At 44.6% G+C, this 18,478-nt stretch overlaps 1 protein-coding gene across 4 annotated transcripts in view; it reads left to right on the forward strand.

Moving 5' to 3' along the window:
• The window catches only part of MMUT (methylmalonyl-CoA mutase), a 67,267-nt gene extending 49,871 nt beyond the window's left edge, over nucleotides 1–17,396 (forward strand). For 3 of the 4 annotated variants that reach the window (XM_073586516.1, XM_073586517.1, XM_073586518.1), the window contains exons 12-13: nucleotides 8,863–9,030; nucleotides 17,091–17,396. In XM_073586516.1, coding sequence (XP_073442617.1) covers nucleotides 8,863–9,030; nucleotides 17,091–17,219 — 297 coding nt within the window. In that variant the 3' untranslated portion in view covers nucleotides 17,220–17,396. The remainder of the gene's footprint in view (nucleotides 1–8,862; nucleotides 9,031–17,090) is intronic. The other variant, XR_012234295.1, reaches the window with a different exon arrangement.
• Nucleotides 17,397–18,478: the final 1,082 nt, after the last annotated feature.

Raw genomic sequence — 18,478 nt, forward strand, 5'->3', positions numbered from 1 at the left:
CCTGTTCCACTCATTGATCACTCTAACTGTCAAAAAGTTTTTTCTAATATCTAATCTGTGTCTCCTCCCATTCAGTTTCATCCCATTGCTTCTAGTCTTTCCTTGTGCAAATGAGAATAAAGTTGATCCTTCTGCAATGTGACAGCCCTTTAGATATTTGTAGACAGCTATTAAGTCTCCTCTCAGTCTTCTCTTTTGCAAACTAAACATTCCCAAATCCTGCAACCTTTCCTCATAAGACAGGGTTTGCAGACCAGTCACCATTCTGGTCGCTCTTTTCTGAACTTGCTCCAGTTTGTTGATGTCTTTTTTAAAATGTGGTGCCCAAAACTGGACACAATATTCCAGATGAGGTCTGACCAAAGAGGAGTAGAGAGAAATAATGACTTCACGTGATCTAGACTGTATGCTTCTGTTAATACATCCTAGAATTGCTTTTGCCTTTTTTGCTGCTGCATCACACTGTTGACTCATATTCAGTCTGTGATCTATTAGTATACCCAAGTCTTTTTCACATGTGCTGTCACTTAGCCCTATTCCTCCCATTCTACATATGCTTTTTTCATTTTTATTGCCCAGATGTAGTACTTTGCATTTCTCCCTGTTAAAAACCATTCTGTTAGTTGCTGCCCACTTCTCCAGTTTATTTAAATCTTTTTGAATCCTCTCTCTCTCTTCTCTAGTATTAGCTATCCCTCCTAGCTTTGTGTCATCAGCAAATTTAATCAGTTTACCCTCAATTCCTTCATCTAAATCTTTGATAAAGATGTTGAACAATACAGGGCCCAGGACAGAGCCCTGTGGTACCCCACTTGAGACATTCTTCCAACTGGATGTGCAGCCATTTACGACCACTCTTTGGGTCCGATCACTAAGCCAGTTATGAATCCACCTAACAGTTGCCTTGTCCATTCCATACTTAGTCATTTTTTCAATAAGGATTGTATGAGAGACTTTGTCAAATGCTTTGCTGAAGTCAAGATATACTATATCTACAGCATTTCCTTGCTCCACCCAATCAGTGATACCGTCATAGAAGGAAATTAAGTTAGTCTGACATGACTTATTAGTTACAAACCCATGCTGACTCTGTTTAATCACTTCATTCTTATCCAGGTATTGACATACATGTTGTTTAATAATTTGTTCAAAGATCTTTCCTGGTATAGAAGTCAGACTCACCGGCCTATAGTTGCCTGGGTCCACCTTCTTCCCCTTTTTGAAGATAGGAACAACATTTGCTCTTCTCCAGTCTTCTGGCACTTCTCCTGTTCTCCAAGATTTTTCAAAGATTATGGAGAGGGGTTCAAAAATTTCTTCTGCTATCTCCTTCAGTACTCTGGGGTGTAATTCATCTGGACCTGGAGACTTGAATTCATTTAGGTTAGCTAAGTGTTTCCTCACTATCTTTCTGTTTATAGATATCCTGGATTCTTCTATTCCCTTAATAGGACAGTGAATAACAGTTGATGTTACATTTCCTTTCTGGGAGAAAACAGATGCAAAATAGGAATTTAAAAGTTCAGCCTTCTCAACATCCTGTCTTACCATTTCATCATTTTCATCCTGTAAAAATCCTATAGCATCTTTGACTTTTCTTTTACTTTTGACATATCCCCAAAATCCTTTATTATTGCTTTTGACATCTCTTGCAAGTCTCAATTCATTGTCAGCTTTAGATAATCTGATTTGTGCCCTGCAGGTTCTGCAGACAGCATTATATTCTTCTTTAGATATGCCTCCCTCTTTCCATTTTATAAACATTTTTTTCTTCCTTTTTAGCATGTGCTTAAGTTCTGTGTTCATCCATCCTGGTTTCCTTAAATGCTTCCTATTCTTCCCTCTTTTCGGAATTGTTAACAACTGTGCTTTGAGAATTTCATTTTTCAAGATTTCCCATCCTTCCTGGACATTTTTGTCTTTAAGGATATCCAGCCATTGGATCCCTCCAATTCTCTTTCTGAATCCCTTAAAATCTGCCTTTCTGAAATCTAACCTTGACGTCTGAGTCTTCACAGGTCTTCCGCCTCTAGTTATCCAAAATTCTAAAATAGCATGGTCGCTACCTCCTAGGGTCCCAGCCACTTTTACCTCCTCAACCATTTCCTCCCTGTTTATAAGGATTAGATCCAAGGTAGCAGTTCCCCTTGTTTTCTCCCCTACCTTTTGGAAGATAAAGTTGTCAGCAAGAGAGGATAAGAATTTCCTTGACCTGTTAGTTTTGGATGAGAGAGATTCCCAACAAATGTCTGGATAGATGAAATCTCCCATGACAACTATGTCATATTTTTTGGAGAACTTGGCCATTTGATGCATAAAGAGTTCATCCATATCTTCAGCTTGCACAGGCGGCCTGTAGTAAATGCCTACAATGGTGTCCTTTCCATTGTTCTGTCCTTGTATTCTTACCCAAACAGTTTCCACAGACCTCCCAGTCTCTGAAGCTTCAATCTCTGTGCAGATATACGCGTTTCTAACATACAATGCGACACCTCCTCCTCGTTTATCAAGTCTGTTTCTTGCAAATAAGTTGTATCCTTCTAGTCTTGTATTCCAATCATGTGTATCGTCCCACCAAGTTTCAGTGATTCCAATGACATCATATTTCTTTTCCTGTGTTAGTAGTTCCAATTCTCCTTGTTTGTTGCCCATGCTTTGTGCATTAGTATAGAAACATTTTAGTTTGTGATAGGTTTCTCTTTCTCCAATATTTGTATTAGATTCTTTTGTCTTTGTTCTTCCTTTCCACTTCTAATAGCAGAGTTCTCAATAGCATTTGTCAGGTGTATGGCTTTTTCTGGTCTTTTGCTTCCCTTCCCATGTTGTTCTAGTTTAAAGCTCTCCTTACAAGTGTAGCAAGGCGACTTCCAAATACATGCTTTCCAGTCTTCGTAAGGTGCACCCCATCTCTAGCAAGTAGTCCATCGTATAAGTAGTTCACTCCGTGATCTAGAAATCCAAATCGTTGCTGACGGCACCATCGACGTAGCCAGTTGTTCACCTGCAGAATCTTATTCCACCTCCTTGTTCCATGGCCATCCACTGGGAGGATGGAAGAGAAGACCACCTGCGCTCCCAGTTCTTTCACTTTCTTGCCTAAGTCTTCAAAGTCTCTGCAGATGGTTTCCAGGTCGTTTCTTGCGGTGTCATTTGTTCCCACATGTAGTAGCAGGAATGGGTAGTCATCTGTAGGTCTGAAGAGTCCTGATATCCTGTCAGACACATCTTTAATTTTTGCACCTGGAAGACAGCACATTTCTCTTGAAGTTATATCCGGTCTGCAGATAGCGGCCTCTGTTCCTCTCAACAGGGAATCCCCCATGACCACCACTCTCCGTTTCTTCTTCACAACATTATTCTTTCTCCATCCAGAAGGACTCTGAAGGCGTACAAGGTTGCTGTTTGTTGGCAAAGTCTTATCCTGATGTATTTCTTCATTGTTCTGCATAAGAGCCTGGTACTGGTTTCTGAGCAGTATGGGTGCTGACTGCCTCCTGATCCTCCTGCTTCTCTGGGTCACATGTCTCCATTCCTCTGTTTCTTCAGGTGCACTTCGAATTTCTTCTCTTTCTGTAACATGAAGAGATAATTCTGCTCTGTCCAAGAACTCTTCACCTTCCTTAATGATCTTATAATGCACTTAGATTTTTTATTCTCACTGGGATTAAGCTGCCGACTAAATGTGTCCGGGATAGTGGGTGTAGTCCGAGGCTCGTTTAGACCGGCCGACCTCTGCCCACTAACGAGCATTGCTTGATTACACTGACGAACAAAAGGGTGACAATGTTTTAGACTTTTAACTTTCAGGTTCCATAATCTCACCATCCAGTACTGCTTCTAACGGGAGACTGCCATCATTGTATAAACAACCATCTTGGCCATCTAATAAATACATTTGACTTCCCCCTATTTAGCATATGATTAGTTATGCAGATTATTGTCATGTCACTGCATTGTTACTGTTTTACTCCTAAGAACTAAATTGTAATTTTTATTATTTTGTTAGTATTTGTAAATCCATTTTTGGCTTTCAGCACTGCCTGAATCCTTCTTGGCATGGTCTTGATTAGATTAAAACCTGTTTCGACCGAAATCTGATCCCAGGTCTCTTCTACACATTCCCAAAGTTGGTGCCTACTGGTCGCCTCACTTGGTTATGTATGCAGCTTTTTCTTCAACTCTGTCCACAAGTGTTGGATTGGGTTGAGGTCTGGGGACTGTGAGGGCCAATCCCACTCCTCTACTTCATGGTCACTGAACCATTTCTTCACCAATCTGACCGTATGCTTTGGGTCATTGTCCTGCTAGAACACTGTCATCCTTTTCATACCCATAGCACTCGAGTGTATGAAGTAACTCATCTTGTAGGATACTCACATATAGCTCAGCTTTGAGACCACCATCGATCCTGGTCAAGTATCCAGCACCTTAGGCTGTGAAACAACCCCATACCATCAGGGATCCTCCACCGAACTTGACAGTTCCTTCAATTTCTTGATCCGTTAGCCCCTTTTTTCCCTTGTTTCTTCAAGACCTATTCGAACCCATTAGAGCCTAGACTAATGACATTTGTCTCATTGCGCTAAATCACCCATTTCCAATCTTCTACTGTCCACTTTTAGTATTTTTTTTTGTAAGCTTGTGCCAACACTTCTTATGAGTATATTTAAGTCGAGGGACGGTGCTTGCATGGACGTCTGTGATCTCACTATTATGAAGCATACGAGCCACCTCCAGTGTCGTGTTTTTCGCACCAGAACAGGTAGACCTTGGGATGAGCCGACTTGTTGACTCCAATATTTTGCCTGGACGTTCACTTATTGGCTCTTGAATGGATGGACGGACTTCATTTCGTATTCTTCCAGCTGTCATGGCACTCACATTATGTGCAGTTTGAGGTATTTCTTGGCCGAGAGACTATCGATGAGCTGGATGATGCTCTTTCTCTTTTCTTGGGAAATCGTCTTCATGGCTGCTCCTCGATTTGAACCAGTGACCTTTCACTTGGGAATCAACCTAATAATATACTGAGCTATTAGGGAATGTGACAACAGGTTGTATTTTGTAGTATTCGGGAAGAAAAAGATTTTTCCACCACCAGGATCAAAACCGTAACAATGTAGTTGTCACGTCGGCGGCGGTGACCGCCGCCGTCTATACTCCCCAGCCGCCTCCTCGCCGCGCTGTGCCCGCCTCCTCATTGCTCCCATCCTCCCGGCGTGTGGCTGTCCCACGCAGGCGCCTTAGGCTGCGGGCGCGCGCTCTGCAGGATTCTTAACCCTGCAGTGCCCGCCCAGAGTCCCTGGCCGCCAACCAACCGGCAGCGTATGGTATATCTGACGTCTCCAAGATGGTGGAGACGCCTGATTATCGTGTGCCTCTCCTAGCAGTATTCTGGCCGAGTTGTAAGGGGTTTCCCTACAATTTACTCTGTACTCTGCCCTGTACTCTGTACTCTGCCCTGTACTCTGTACTCTGCCCTGTACTCTGCCCTGTACTCTGCCCTGTACTCTGCCCTGTGCCCTGTACTCTGCCCTGTACCCTGTACTCTGCCCTGTACCCTGTACTCTGCCCTGTACTCTGCCCTGTACTCTGTACTCTGCCCTGTACTCTGCCCTGTACTCTGCCCTGTACTCTGTACTCTGCCCTGTACTCTGCCCTGTACTCTGTACTCTGCCCTGTACTCTGCCCTGTACCCTGTACTCTGCCCTGTACCCTGTACTCTGCCCTGTACTCTGCCCTGTACTCTGCCCTGTACTCTGCCCTGTACTCTGCCCTGTACTCTGTACTCTGCCCTGTACTCTGCCCTGTACTCTGTACTCTGCCCTGTACTCTGCCCTGTACTCTGTACTCTGCCCTGTACTCTGTACTCTGCCCTGTACTCTGTACTCTGCCCTGTACTCTGTACTCTGCCCTGTACTCTGTACTCTGTACTCTGCCCTGTACTCTGTACTCTGCCCTGTACTCTGTACTCTGCCCTGTACTCTGTACTCTGCCCTGTACTCTGTACTCTGCCCTGTACTCTGTACTCTGCCCTGTACTCCGTACTCTGCCCTGTACTCTGCCCTGTACTCTGCCCTGTACTCTGCCCTGTACTCTGCCCTGTACTCTGTACTCTGCCCTGTACTCTGCCCTGTACTCTGTACTCTGCCCTGTACTCTGCCCTGTACTCTGCCCTGTACTCTGTACTCTGCCCTGTACTCTGTACTCTGCCCTGTACTCTGTACTCTGCCCTGTACTCTGTACTCTGCCCTGTACTCCGTACTCTGCCCGGTACTCTTTAATGGGGATATGATTGTTCTATCTGACGTCTTCTTAGGCCCTTAGCTCGAGTTGGCGTCTAGTTGTCTTTGGAATGTGGGAGGAAACCGGAGTACTCTGTGCTCTGCCCGGTACTCTGTGCTCTGCCCGGTACTCCAGTTCCGCGTTCCAGAGGGTCCACTCTCGGACGTTGCCTTTTCCTGGTCGTCACAGTAGTGACATGATGAGAATCTGAATAACTAATCATATGCTAAATAGCTGCAAGTCATATTTATGTATGAGATGGCTAAGATGATTGTCTATAAGATGATGGTAGTTTCACATTGGGATCTGATAAGATTTGGACCCTGAAGTTCAAAACAAAAATCATTGTTACCCTTTGCTCGTCAGTGTATATATAAGTCGGTGCTCTTTTATGGCACTGATAACAATCATATCCCCATTAAATCGTTGTTGTCGGCATCACATCGAGCACTGTAAAGTGGAGATGTGCTACCGATAATATGAATGTTCTATGGGGATATGATTGTTCTATCTATGACGTTTTCTTAGGCCCTTAGCTCGAGTTGGCGTCTAGTTGTGGGAGGAAACCGGAATACCCGGAGGAAACCCACACAAACACGGGACGAACATGCAAACTCATTGCAGATGTTGTCTTTGGTGAGATTTGAACCCAGGACTCCAGTGCTGCAAGGCTGCAGTGCTAACCACTGAGCCACTGTGCTGCCGCCCATCTTCTTTGCCTATCAGCGGAGTCTTTCCTCTAAAACCGCGGGCACAGAGTGGCGGCAACGTGTACAATCATCTGCCTCGCAAGACACTCAGTAGGGGTACATTTTTAGGTATTCTTGTAATGGGTGCACAGCAGTTTAACTTTATTGTTAGGACTCGTAGAAAATATCCATGTTACGATTTATTTGGGTTCCCATGCACGTACCTAAATATACGCCCCCCGAGGAGCACGGTAATACAGATCCCGGTAATTCAGCCCCCGAGCATTTATTATACCTTGCGGTGGTTCCTTGTTTTGTACTTTGAGTAACTTTTTTGATGTAAGACTTTTACATTTGTTTTTCAGTATGTGCGCAGGGGATTTGGGGGATTGTAGCAGAAAAGTAAATAATTTACGTACATTATGAAGATACATAAAGAAACAAATCATTGTCTAAAAGCGTCACGCATCCCCGAGCGCCATCGATTTCATACATATTTTACGGCACAATACTAAATAAGCAGATGCAATATTGTAAGTGTTAAAGTCATTCATTTGTGAAGGTGCAAATTAAAAGAAAAGCGCAAAATCACACATAATTTTGGAGTAACTATTTTATGGTTTACAGCCCCGGGGGAACAATCTGCGGGATTCCAGGGGGCTGACCTGATGTTTTTAGAGTTTATTATTTAATCTAGGGCAGGTTGATGGCTGGACGTAAGTGCTAATTGCAATTTCCTCTCTCTTCTGCATGACTTAGTCCTGTTACTTCAAATTTTATTAGTTACATGAGTCAAGGAAAGACGGATATGACTTATTATATAGTGATAGTAAGGCTCCTCCGGACTGTAGGAAAGAAGGGAGGAGATTGCTATAAGATATGTAATGGCGCCTGCACAAGTGTCCTTCCTTAGCTTTCTCTTTGGCTTGATATTTCCTAAGAGTAACACAAAATTCTCATCTTTGGAGGGGAAAAAAAAAACGTGATACTCTGTCAGGAGAGGTTTTATGCTCTGTGTTTGAATGTGGCCACCCAGTGGTTGCCATAGGAATTGCAGCCTGTAGAGGAATTATTTAGGAGGTTAAATTGTTAACAAAATCGGCAGACCGTTACGGGTGGTCACATTTGTTTATTAGTTGTCATCTTAACTTTCATAAACTTTTTTTTTTTATTGATTTTTCTAGGACAGATTTATTTTTACTGGTAATGTTTTGTTTTTTTTAAAGGGAATCTGTCACAAGGTTTCTGTTATGTAATCTAAGAGCAGCAGGATGTTGGGTGATGTATCACGTGCTGGGCTACTTGCTGTAGTTTTGATAAATCCTGGTTTTCTCAGCTGCAGATTTACCAGTTCTCTGAATGCTGAGCTCTTATTAACCCCACCCACACCACTGATTGGCCACTTTCTGTGTACACTGTGCATATGCAGAAATAGCTAATCGGTGAAGGGGGCGGGGTTAGACCACCTGGCACCAGGTTTACTCGTCCTGTAATGGTAATCTCCTGCGGGTTAAATCAGCGATTTTATTAAAACTACAGCAAGGAGCCCAGTAAGTGACACATCGCTGGAATCAGGGTCTATGCCTCTACAATATGCTGCTTCAGATTAGGTAGCAGAAACCTAGTGACAGATTCCCTTTAAAGGAACACTTTTAAAATAAAATACATTGTGTTTTACCTACTGCAGGGTAGATCATGTGACAGGGAGTGGCCCCTCAGGCCCACCCTAGTAATAACACCACAAATATGTTTTAGTTGGAGTGCTCCTGTAAGTTCTAAAATTTCTTAAGGGGTCCGGAAAATAGACCGTGACCCCCATTTCTCAGCTGTTGGCTCCTGCCAGGCGTTGGGGATACATATTAATAGCTTTTCATTCTGCTTCCACCAGACTCCTCGGGAGGTGGCACAGCAGGCCGTGGATGCGGATGTGCACAGCGTAGGTGTGAGCACGCTCGCCGCAGGGCACAAAACGCTCGTCCCGGAGCTCATCAAAGAACTGGGTGCCCTCGGACGACCCGACATATTAGTGATCTGTGGAGGAGTAATCCCACCCCAGGTAACCTGACAATCTGCTGGCTTACGGCTTTTATATTTCGCACTTTGAGTTTATGGTGGGCTTGTGCGTATACACAGCAGCCAGTCAGAGCAGGCAGAGCTGCAGTGTAAAGCATAGCAAAGGCACAGAAGCAGCAGCCTCGGAGACAGGAGGTTGATTTTTCGATTCAATTAGATCAAGGGTGGACAATTAAGTTTCACGAGGGGGCCACATGAGAGACCGTGACTGTTGTCGAGGGCTGAAATTAATTCTGCCAAAACGTTAACAGATTAATTATAATTATTAATATTAATTTTATTACTTAATATTGAGCAGAATTATGTATGCTGACATCCTTCTATATACTGTAAGAGCCCACATAGCCTCCTATATACGGCATGAGCCCCCACATATCCTCCTTTATACTCTTTAAGAGTCCACATACATCCCCCTATATATGCTATGAGCCCCCACATAGCCTCCTATATACAGTATGAGCCTCAACATAGCCTCCCATATATGGCATGAGCACCCTCATGGCCTCTTAAATACAGCATGAGCCCCCACATAGCCTCCTATATACACTATGAACCCCCACCTAGCCTCCTATATACAGTATGAACCCCCAAATAGCCTCCTATATACACTATGAACCCCCACCTAGCCTCCTATATACAGTATGAGCCCCTACATAGCCTCTTATATACAGTATGAGCCCCCACATAGCCTCTTATATACAGTATGAGCCCCCACATAGCCTCCTATATGCAGTATGAGCCCCCGCATTGCCTCCTATATGCAGTATGAACCCCCACATAGCCTCCTATATACAGTATGAGCCCCCACCTAGCCTCTTATATACAGTATGAGCCCCCACCTAGCCTCCTATATGCATTATGAGCCCCCACATAGCCTCCTATATGCAGTATGAGCCCCCACATAGCCTCTTATATGCAGTATGAGCCCCCACATAGCCTCTTATATACAGTATGAGCCCCCACATAGCCTCTTATATACAGTATGAGCCCCCACATAGCCTCTTATATACAGTATGAGCCCCCACATAGCCTCTTATATACAGTATGAGCCCCCACATAGCCTCTTATATACAGTATGAGCCCCCACATAGCCTCTTATATACAGTATGAGCCCCCACATAGCCTCTTATATACAGTATGAGCCCCCACATAGCCTCTTATATACAGTATGAGCCCCCACATAGCCTCTTATATACAGTATGAGCCCCCACATAGCCTCCTATATACACTATGAGCCCCCACATAGCCTCCTATATACACTATGAGCCCCCACATAGCCTCCTATATACACTATGAGCCCCCACCTAGCCTCCTATATATAGTATAAGCCCCCGCATAGCCTCCTATATGCAGTATGAGCCTCCCATATAGTCTCCAATATACAGTCCCACACAGCCTCCTTATATACAGTGTGAGCACCACATAGCCCACCATGTATACATATATTCAGGACGGGACTGCAGATGCCTACTCTTGAGGTTCCAGTGCTCTGATCTTGAGATTGCTGGGGGGGTCTCAACGGTCGCATCCCCAAATTGATCAGTTTGTTATTCCGTATTCCATGGTTAAGGAATAACTAAATTTTTTAGGAATAACCCTTTAAAGGGAACCTGTCAGCAGGATTGGGCACAGTAACACAGACAGTGTCAGATCGTCGCCGTTATACTGATTACAATGATACCTGGGGATGAAATCCGTCTTGTTATTGTTGATCTTTATTTTCAGTATTGCGTTAATGATATGCCCGTGTTTCGGGGCGGCCTGTAGGGGAGGTCTTCATGTGGTTCTCTGATTAGGTATTCACCAGTATGGCTTCTGACAGGTCACTGATTCCTCAGTCACCTGACCCCTATTTTACAAACTGCATGCAATAGTGTTGGCTTTGAAAAAAAAAGAATCAGTAGGTTCAGTGACCTATCATAAGCCATACACATGAATATCTAAGCCGACCACCACATGAAGACCCCCACAACCTGCCCTGAGGCACGAGCATATCATTAACTAGAAACTGAAAATAACAAAGATTACTCAACAACCACAAGACGGATTTCATCATTAGGTATCATTGTAATCCGTATAACGGCGCCGACCTGACACTGCCTGTAGGTTACTGAGCACAATCCTGCTGACACAGCGCCTGCTGTTTATCGGCCCGGATTGTATATGGGACCAGACTAGCGCTCTCTGAAATGTATTTTTTTTTTACATGGACCGGAGGTTCCTGTGAGCAATAGCCCTTCTGAACTAACACATGGGGGAACATTGGGGGTCTGTTCCTTTATGACCACAGACAACACATGGCCCAAAAATACGTTTGTCTGAACGTTCCGGAAAACATATAGTTGGTAACACAATTCTACAGTATGTCTCCTGTGATCGGCAGTGACACCAAAAACTCAGCTCATCACCTATTTCTCAAATTCCCCCGGTGGCAAAAGCAGCCAGCAAGTCATTGCTGTATCCTAGGCAATCGCTTACAATGCAACTCCCTAACATGGCAAAGCGATTAGAGCTTCACTTTACACAGCTTGTGATAATGACTCGTTCCGCGAATATAGACTGGTTTTCTCACTAATTGCCACATGTCTGATTATTGATGGGAGCGTTGTTTGGACTCTGGTGTCATGTGAGGATAGAGGATAGGCCAGGGTTGCAGGGGTTAATACTTACTCTTTTTTTTTTTTTTTTTTGGCCGTCTTGGCTCCCCTCTGTGAAATGGCCGGAGACCGCGGCTGTAATATGTGAGATGTAGCTCTGCATAAATATATGAGGAGCAGAGCCGACGGCAAGAAAGGGCATCACACTTCTCCCAGCGCGCAGAGAAGCTTCATACACCACAGGAGGTGCAGGGAGAAGCCGAGACATTCACGCTGCGAGGAATCACACCCGCCATTCTCGTTCTAATTTATATGCGTAATAATATAAATATACACGGGTGCTTCTCACAAAATTAGAATATCAAAAACTTAATTTATGCCAGGTCTTTAATACAAAAAGTGAAACTCATATCTTATAGAGTCAGTACACACAGAGTGATCTATTTCATGTGTTTATTTCTGTTAATGTTGATGGTTATGGCTTACAGCCAATGAAAATCCAAAAGTCATTATCTCAGGAAATTAGAATAATTAACCAAAAAACACCTGTAAAGGCTTCCTAAGCATTTACAAAGGTCCCTCAGGCTGGGTTCACACTAGCGTTGAGGAGGGCTGTGGATGGCAGCCTACTTCTGTATGCGTCCTATCTTTAACATTGGGTACGCAGGGACATGCGCTGTATGCGGATGCGTCCGCACGCAAGTGATTTGACATGTGCGACAACCGCACAGAAACGCAAGTGCGAAACTAGCATTAGTCAGTTTCAGTAGCTCCACAATCATGGGGAAGACTGCTGACTTGACAGGTGTCCGGAAGGTAGTCACTGACACACTCCACAAGGAGGGTGAGCCACAAAAGTTCATTGCTAAAGAAGCCGGCTGTTCAGAGTGCTGTATCCAAGCATATTAATGGAAAGTTGAGTGGAAGGAAAAAGCGTGGCAGAAAAAGGTGCACAAGCAACCGGATAACCACAGCCTGGAAAGGATTGTTAAGAAAAGGCCATTAAAAAAATTTTGGAGAGATTCACAAGGAGAGGACTGCTGCTGGAGTCATTGCTTCAAGAGTCAACACACAGACGTACAGGACATGGTCTACAAGTGTCACATTCCTTGTGTCAGCCACTCATGACCAATAGACAACGCCAGAAGCGTCTTACCTGGGCCAAGGAGAAAAAGAACTGGACTGTTGTCAGTGGTCCAAGGTGTTGTTTTCAGATGTAAGTAAATTTTGCATTTCATTTGGAAATCAAGGTCCCAGAGTCTGGAGGAAGAGTGGAGAGGCCACAATCCAAGCTGCTGGAGGTCTAGTGTGAAGTTTCCACAATCATTGTTGGTTTGGGGAGCCATGTCATCTGCTGGTGTAGGTCCACCGTGTTTTATCAAGACCAAAGTCAGCGCAGCCGTCTACCAGGGAATTTTAGAGCACTTCATGCTTTCCTCTGCCGACAAGCTTTTTGGAGATGGAAATGTCATTCTCCAGCAGGTCTTGGCACCTGTCCACACGGCTAAAAGTACCAATACCTGGTGTAAAAACAACAGTATCACTGTGCTTGACTGGCCAGCAAACTCACCTGACCTTAATCCCATAGAGAATCTATGGGGTATTGTCAAGAGGAAGATGTGAGACCCCAGACCCAACAATGCAGACGAGCTGAAGGCTGCAGTCAAAGCAACCTGGGCTTCCATAACCCCTCAGCAGTGCCACAGGCTGATCACCTCCATGCCACGCCGCATTGATGCAGTAATTGATGCCAAATGAGCCCCGACCAAGTATTGAGTGTATTTACTGAATATACATTTCAGTAGGCCAACATTTCGGATTTTAAAATCATTTTTCAAGCTGGTGTTATGAGATAATGACTTTTGGGTTTTCATTGGCTGTAAGCCATAATCATCAACATTAACAGAAATAAACACGTGAAATAGATCACTCTGTGTGTAATGACTCTATATAATATGAGTTTCACTTTTTGTATTGAAGAACTGAAATAAATTTAACTTTTTGATGATATTCTAATTTTGTGAAAAGCACCGGAATATACACTCACTGGCCACTTTATTAGGTACACCTGTCCAACTGTGTGTTAAGACTTAATTTCTAATCAGCCAATCACATGGCGGCAACTCAGTGCATTTAGGCATGTAGACATGGTCAAGACAATCTCCTGCAGTTCAAACCGAGCATCAGTATGGGGAAGAAAGGTGATTTGAGTGCCTTTGAACGTGGCATGATTGTTGGTGCCAGAAGGGCTGGTCTGAGTATTTCAGAAACTGCTGATCTACTGGGATTTTCACGCACAACCATCTCTAGGGTTTACAGAGAATGGTCCGAAAAAGAAAAAAAATCCAGTGAGCGGCAGTTCTGTGGCCGGAAATGCCATGTTGATGCCAGAGGTCAGAGGAGAATGGGCAGACTGGTTCGAGCTGATAGAAAGGCAACAGTGACTCAAATTGCCACCCGTTACAACCAAGGTAGGCAGAAGAGCATCTCTGAACGCACAGTGCGTCGAACTTTAAGGCAGATGGGCTACAGCAGCAGAAGACCACACTGGGTACCACTCCTCTCAGCTAAGAACAGGAAACTGAGGCTACAATTTGCACAAGCTCATCGAAATTGGACAGTAGAAGATTGGAAAAACGTTGCCTGGTCTGATGAGTCTCGATTTCTGCTGCGACATTCGGATGGTAGGGTCAGAATTTGGCGTAAACAACATGAAAGCATGGATCCATCCTGCCTTGTATCAACGGTTCAGGCTGGTGGTGGTGGTGTCATGGTGTGGGGAATTTTTTCTGGGCACTCTTTGGGCCCCTTGGTACCAATTGAGCATCGTTGCAACGCCACAGCCTACCTGAGTATTGTTGCTGACCATGTCCATCCCTTTATGACCACAATGTACCCAACATCTGATGGCTACTTTCAGCAGGATAATGCGCCATGTCATAAAGCTCGAATCATCTCAGATTGGTTTCTTGAACATGACAATGAGTTTACTGTACTCAAATGGCCTCCTCAGTCACCAGATCTCAATCCAATAGAGCATCTTTGGGATGTGGTGGAACGGGAGATTCGCATCAGGGATGTGCAGCCGACAAATCTGCGCCAACTGTGTGATGCCATCATGTCAATATGGTCCAAAATCTCTGAGGAATGCTTCCAGCACCTTGTTGAATCTCTGCCACGAAGAATTGAGGCAGTTCTGAAGGCAAAAGGGGGTCCAACCCCTTACTAGCATGGTGTACCTAATAAAGTGGCCAGTGAGTGTATACCGTATATACTCGTGTATAAGCTTAGATTTTCAGCCCATTTTTTGGGGCTGAAAGTCCCCCTCTTGGCTTACACGAGTCATATACACTAGGGGGTCGGCGGGGGAGGGGGAGCGGGGGTGCCAGATCATACTGACCCCCTGGCGCGTCTCTGCAGCCCCCCTGCTTGTACCACGGTCTCCCTTCTTTCAGCGGTCACGCGCATATTCATGACTTTAATGAGCGGTTCCATGTGACCGCTGAAGGAAGGGAGACCGTGGGAGAAGCGGGGCTGTAGAGACGCGCCAGGAGGGGGTAAGTATATGCAATATTCACCTGTCCCCGGTCCATTGCTGCTCGCCGCTGTCTGCCGCGTCCTATGTCAGTGACATTCAGGCAGCAGAGGGTGCGATGACGTGGTTAGTGCGCGCCGCGCCCTCTGCTGCCTTAACGTCACTGACAGAGGACACGGCAGACAGTGGCGAGCAGCGATGGACAGGGAAATATCTGAGCTGCCGGGGCCCTGAGCAAGCGGTGACACCGGCAGCTGTCTCCCATAGCGCGCCGGTGTCCCCGCCTGCTCAGGACCCGACACCTGGCCTCCAGCAATGGAGAGGTGAGTGTCATTATTTTTATTTTTTTTTTTTTTATTTGCAGCAGTGGCAGCATCAATATATGGGGCATAATCTATGGAGCATCTTATGGGGGGCAGCATATGGGGGCGTAATATATGGAGCATCTTATGGGGGCAGCATATGGGGAATAATATATGGAGCATCTTATGAGGGCAGCATATGGGAGAATAATATATGGAGCATCTTATGGGAGCATAATCTATGAAGCATTTTATGGGAGTCATAATCTATGGAGCAGCATATGGGGTATAATCTCTGAAGCATCTTATGGGGCAGCATATGCGGGCATAATCTATGGAGCATCATATGGGGCCATAACCTTTATGGAGCAGCATTTGGGACTTATTCTATGGAGCATCTTATGGGGCCATTATTAACCTTTGTGCATCATTATATGGGGTGTATTTTGTATGGAGCATCTTATGGGGCCCATCATGAACTGTATGGAGCATTATATGGGGCCCCTGATTCAATATGGATATTCAAAAACATTTAACCTACTGATATCTCAATTAATTTTACTTTTACTGGTATTTTTTTTTTTGGAATTTATCAGTAGCTGCTGCGTTTCCCACCCTAGGCTTATACTCGAATCAAGAAGTTTTTCCCAGTTTTTTGTGGCAAAATTAGGTGGGTTGGTTTATACATGGGTCAGCTTATACACGAGTATATATAATTACTCCTTGTCTAGATACTGCAACTCCAGCCCTGGGTACAGTGGTGAGTGGTGGCAGACTGTATGTATTGATACTACCACCACCCCACCCACCCCAGTGCTGGAGTTGCAGTATCTATGCACTGCTTTCCCTGTCACACTATAACAGTAATAGGAGTCACAGGCCCTAAGCCCTGAGGCTGCAGTACTGAAAGATGCTGATGACAATCTGTCAGTGGCATTGTTGTCCTGCAGACCATGTTATGCAGTCACCTCACTAGGATCATTATTATCTACATCCTATCAATGTGATGGTGCCAAATACCTGTGGACATTAAGGGGTTGTTCATGTCTTTAACACTGATGGCCTGTCCTTGGGATAGTTCATTAGTATCTGATTATTGGGGATGCGACACCCTGCACCCCTGCAGCTTATCAGCTGTTCCTGACGATGGACGGAAGTGCTCAGTTGCAGAGCTGCATGATGTATGACTAGCGGATGGCACGGGCAGAGATGCTGCGCCTATGGTGTATTCTACAGCTGACCCTTCCGCTACCGCGGCCCGGCCTTGAGCTGCCTCTGATCCCTTAGATTCTATGGTCAATAGAGATCATGACCCCTAAGGGTTTGTAAAAAGAGGCGGCCAGTGTACAGTCGTTTCAGTGGCACTTAGGGACCTGACAAAGACCTCCAAGGTCTGCCCTAAATGTGAGAATGTTCTTTGAGGCTGTATCCATATGGGACCATGTATCTTTACATCAAATAGGGGAAATGTTCTGCCATGCTGGGGTCGTCAGTAAGGCAAATTTCAGAGCAGGAGACCCAGAGACAGCTCCTCACTCATTGAACTTTTGGACTCTGTGCTCCTTTCATGAAGTTTTTTTTGTTTGTTTTCGGGGGGGTTTTCTGGCAGGATTATGAGTTCTTGTACAATGCTGGAGTATCCAGTGTGTTCGGACCTGGAACCCGAATACCTAAAGCTGCAGTACAGGTCATCGACGACATAGAAAGAAGCCTGGAAAAGCGTCAGCAGTCATTATAACTCAGCAGATGGACTCCATATTGCCCCTTATTGAAGTGACGGCTTTTGAGAGAAGTCGGTGGACTCTTGAAGACTTTGCGCCTCGTGGCATCAAATGTGATCTGATAATTGGAGTTTGTGAGAACCTCATTACATGTACAATCTTAATTTAAAAATAAAATGCACTTTTTTTTTTTTGATTTTTTTTATTTTTTTATATATTCCAAAATATTTTGGTTTTAAAGAGGAAACGTGGCCAGTTTGGTCTAGTAATTTTATTCCTGCTGCTCCCCTGAGTATAAAATCTAATTCACAAAATGTGGACACAAAATGCCCGTGTAATTGGAAAATTCATATTTGCAAAAAAAAAAAATAACAGTGAAAACTAAAGTGGTGGTCTGCCATGTAAACCTACCACCAGGACTGAAAATGAATAAAAAAAAATGCACTTGAGACTCAATATAATTATTGTCCTAGCGGTTTAGTCTAGCAATCAAGCCTTTATTGTCTATTCTATAAGCAGTGCTGAGTGCAGTGTCTTCCTCTGTGCCGCTAGCTCCTTCTATTCTTTGGTACATTGGATTGGCAATCTGGCGCACACCTTTTGATGCGGTGCTCCCCAAGTCTTATAGGCTGACTCAGGCGGTGGATCGCAGCCTAAGTATACAGGTAGTTGGCTTACTCACCACTACTGTTGATGGTTACAATGTTTTTAGATCACTTTATCACTTGACACACTCAGATCTTCTTTCTCTGTTAAAACACTGGGCCAAGATTGCCATAGACATTCCTATGTAACTCTGCTCGGCTACACCAGTTCCTCATTGCCAGGTCTTCTTTGTTGCCTACAACCTTTTATCCTCATCCTATTTGCTCTTCTTATTTCCATTGTGTCACCGCAGTTCCCTTTTATTCCACCTGGATCTCGCTGCTGCGCCAACGTCATTTGTCCGTGCTGCCCAATAACTCCTCCTGCGGACCAAGCACTAAAGATCCATCTCACCCGGCGACACATAACATTGTTATATCAATAGTGTAGAATGGGATTACCACTTTAAGGATAAGCTCAATTTTGTCCCTAAAGTGAATGTCCACCATATGTTGTTTTTTTTTAGTCAACCAAGCTCCAAAATTCTGCTGCCATTAAATGGTCATTCCCAAAATTGAAAGTTATTGCCTACCCAGGATAAGGTGATCGATAGGGGTCCTAATGGCCAAATGTCAAGAATGGGACATTTTAGAGCCCTGTTCTCGAGCTCAATGTCAGACCACCACTGATT

The sequence above is a fragment of the Dendrobates tinctorius genome, unplaced genomic scaffold, assembly GCF_039654945.1.
Source record: "Dendrobates tinctorius isolate UK_male_01 unplaced genomic scaffold, ASM3965494v1 ptg000093l, whole genome shotgun sequence".
NCBI lineage: Eukaryota > Metazoa > Chordata > Amphibia > Anura > Dendrobatidae > Dendrobates > Dendrobates tinctorius.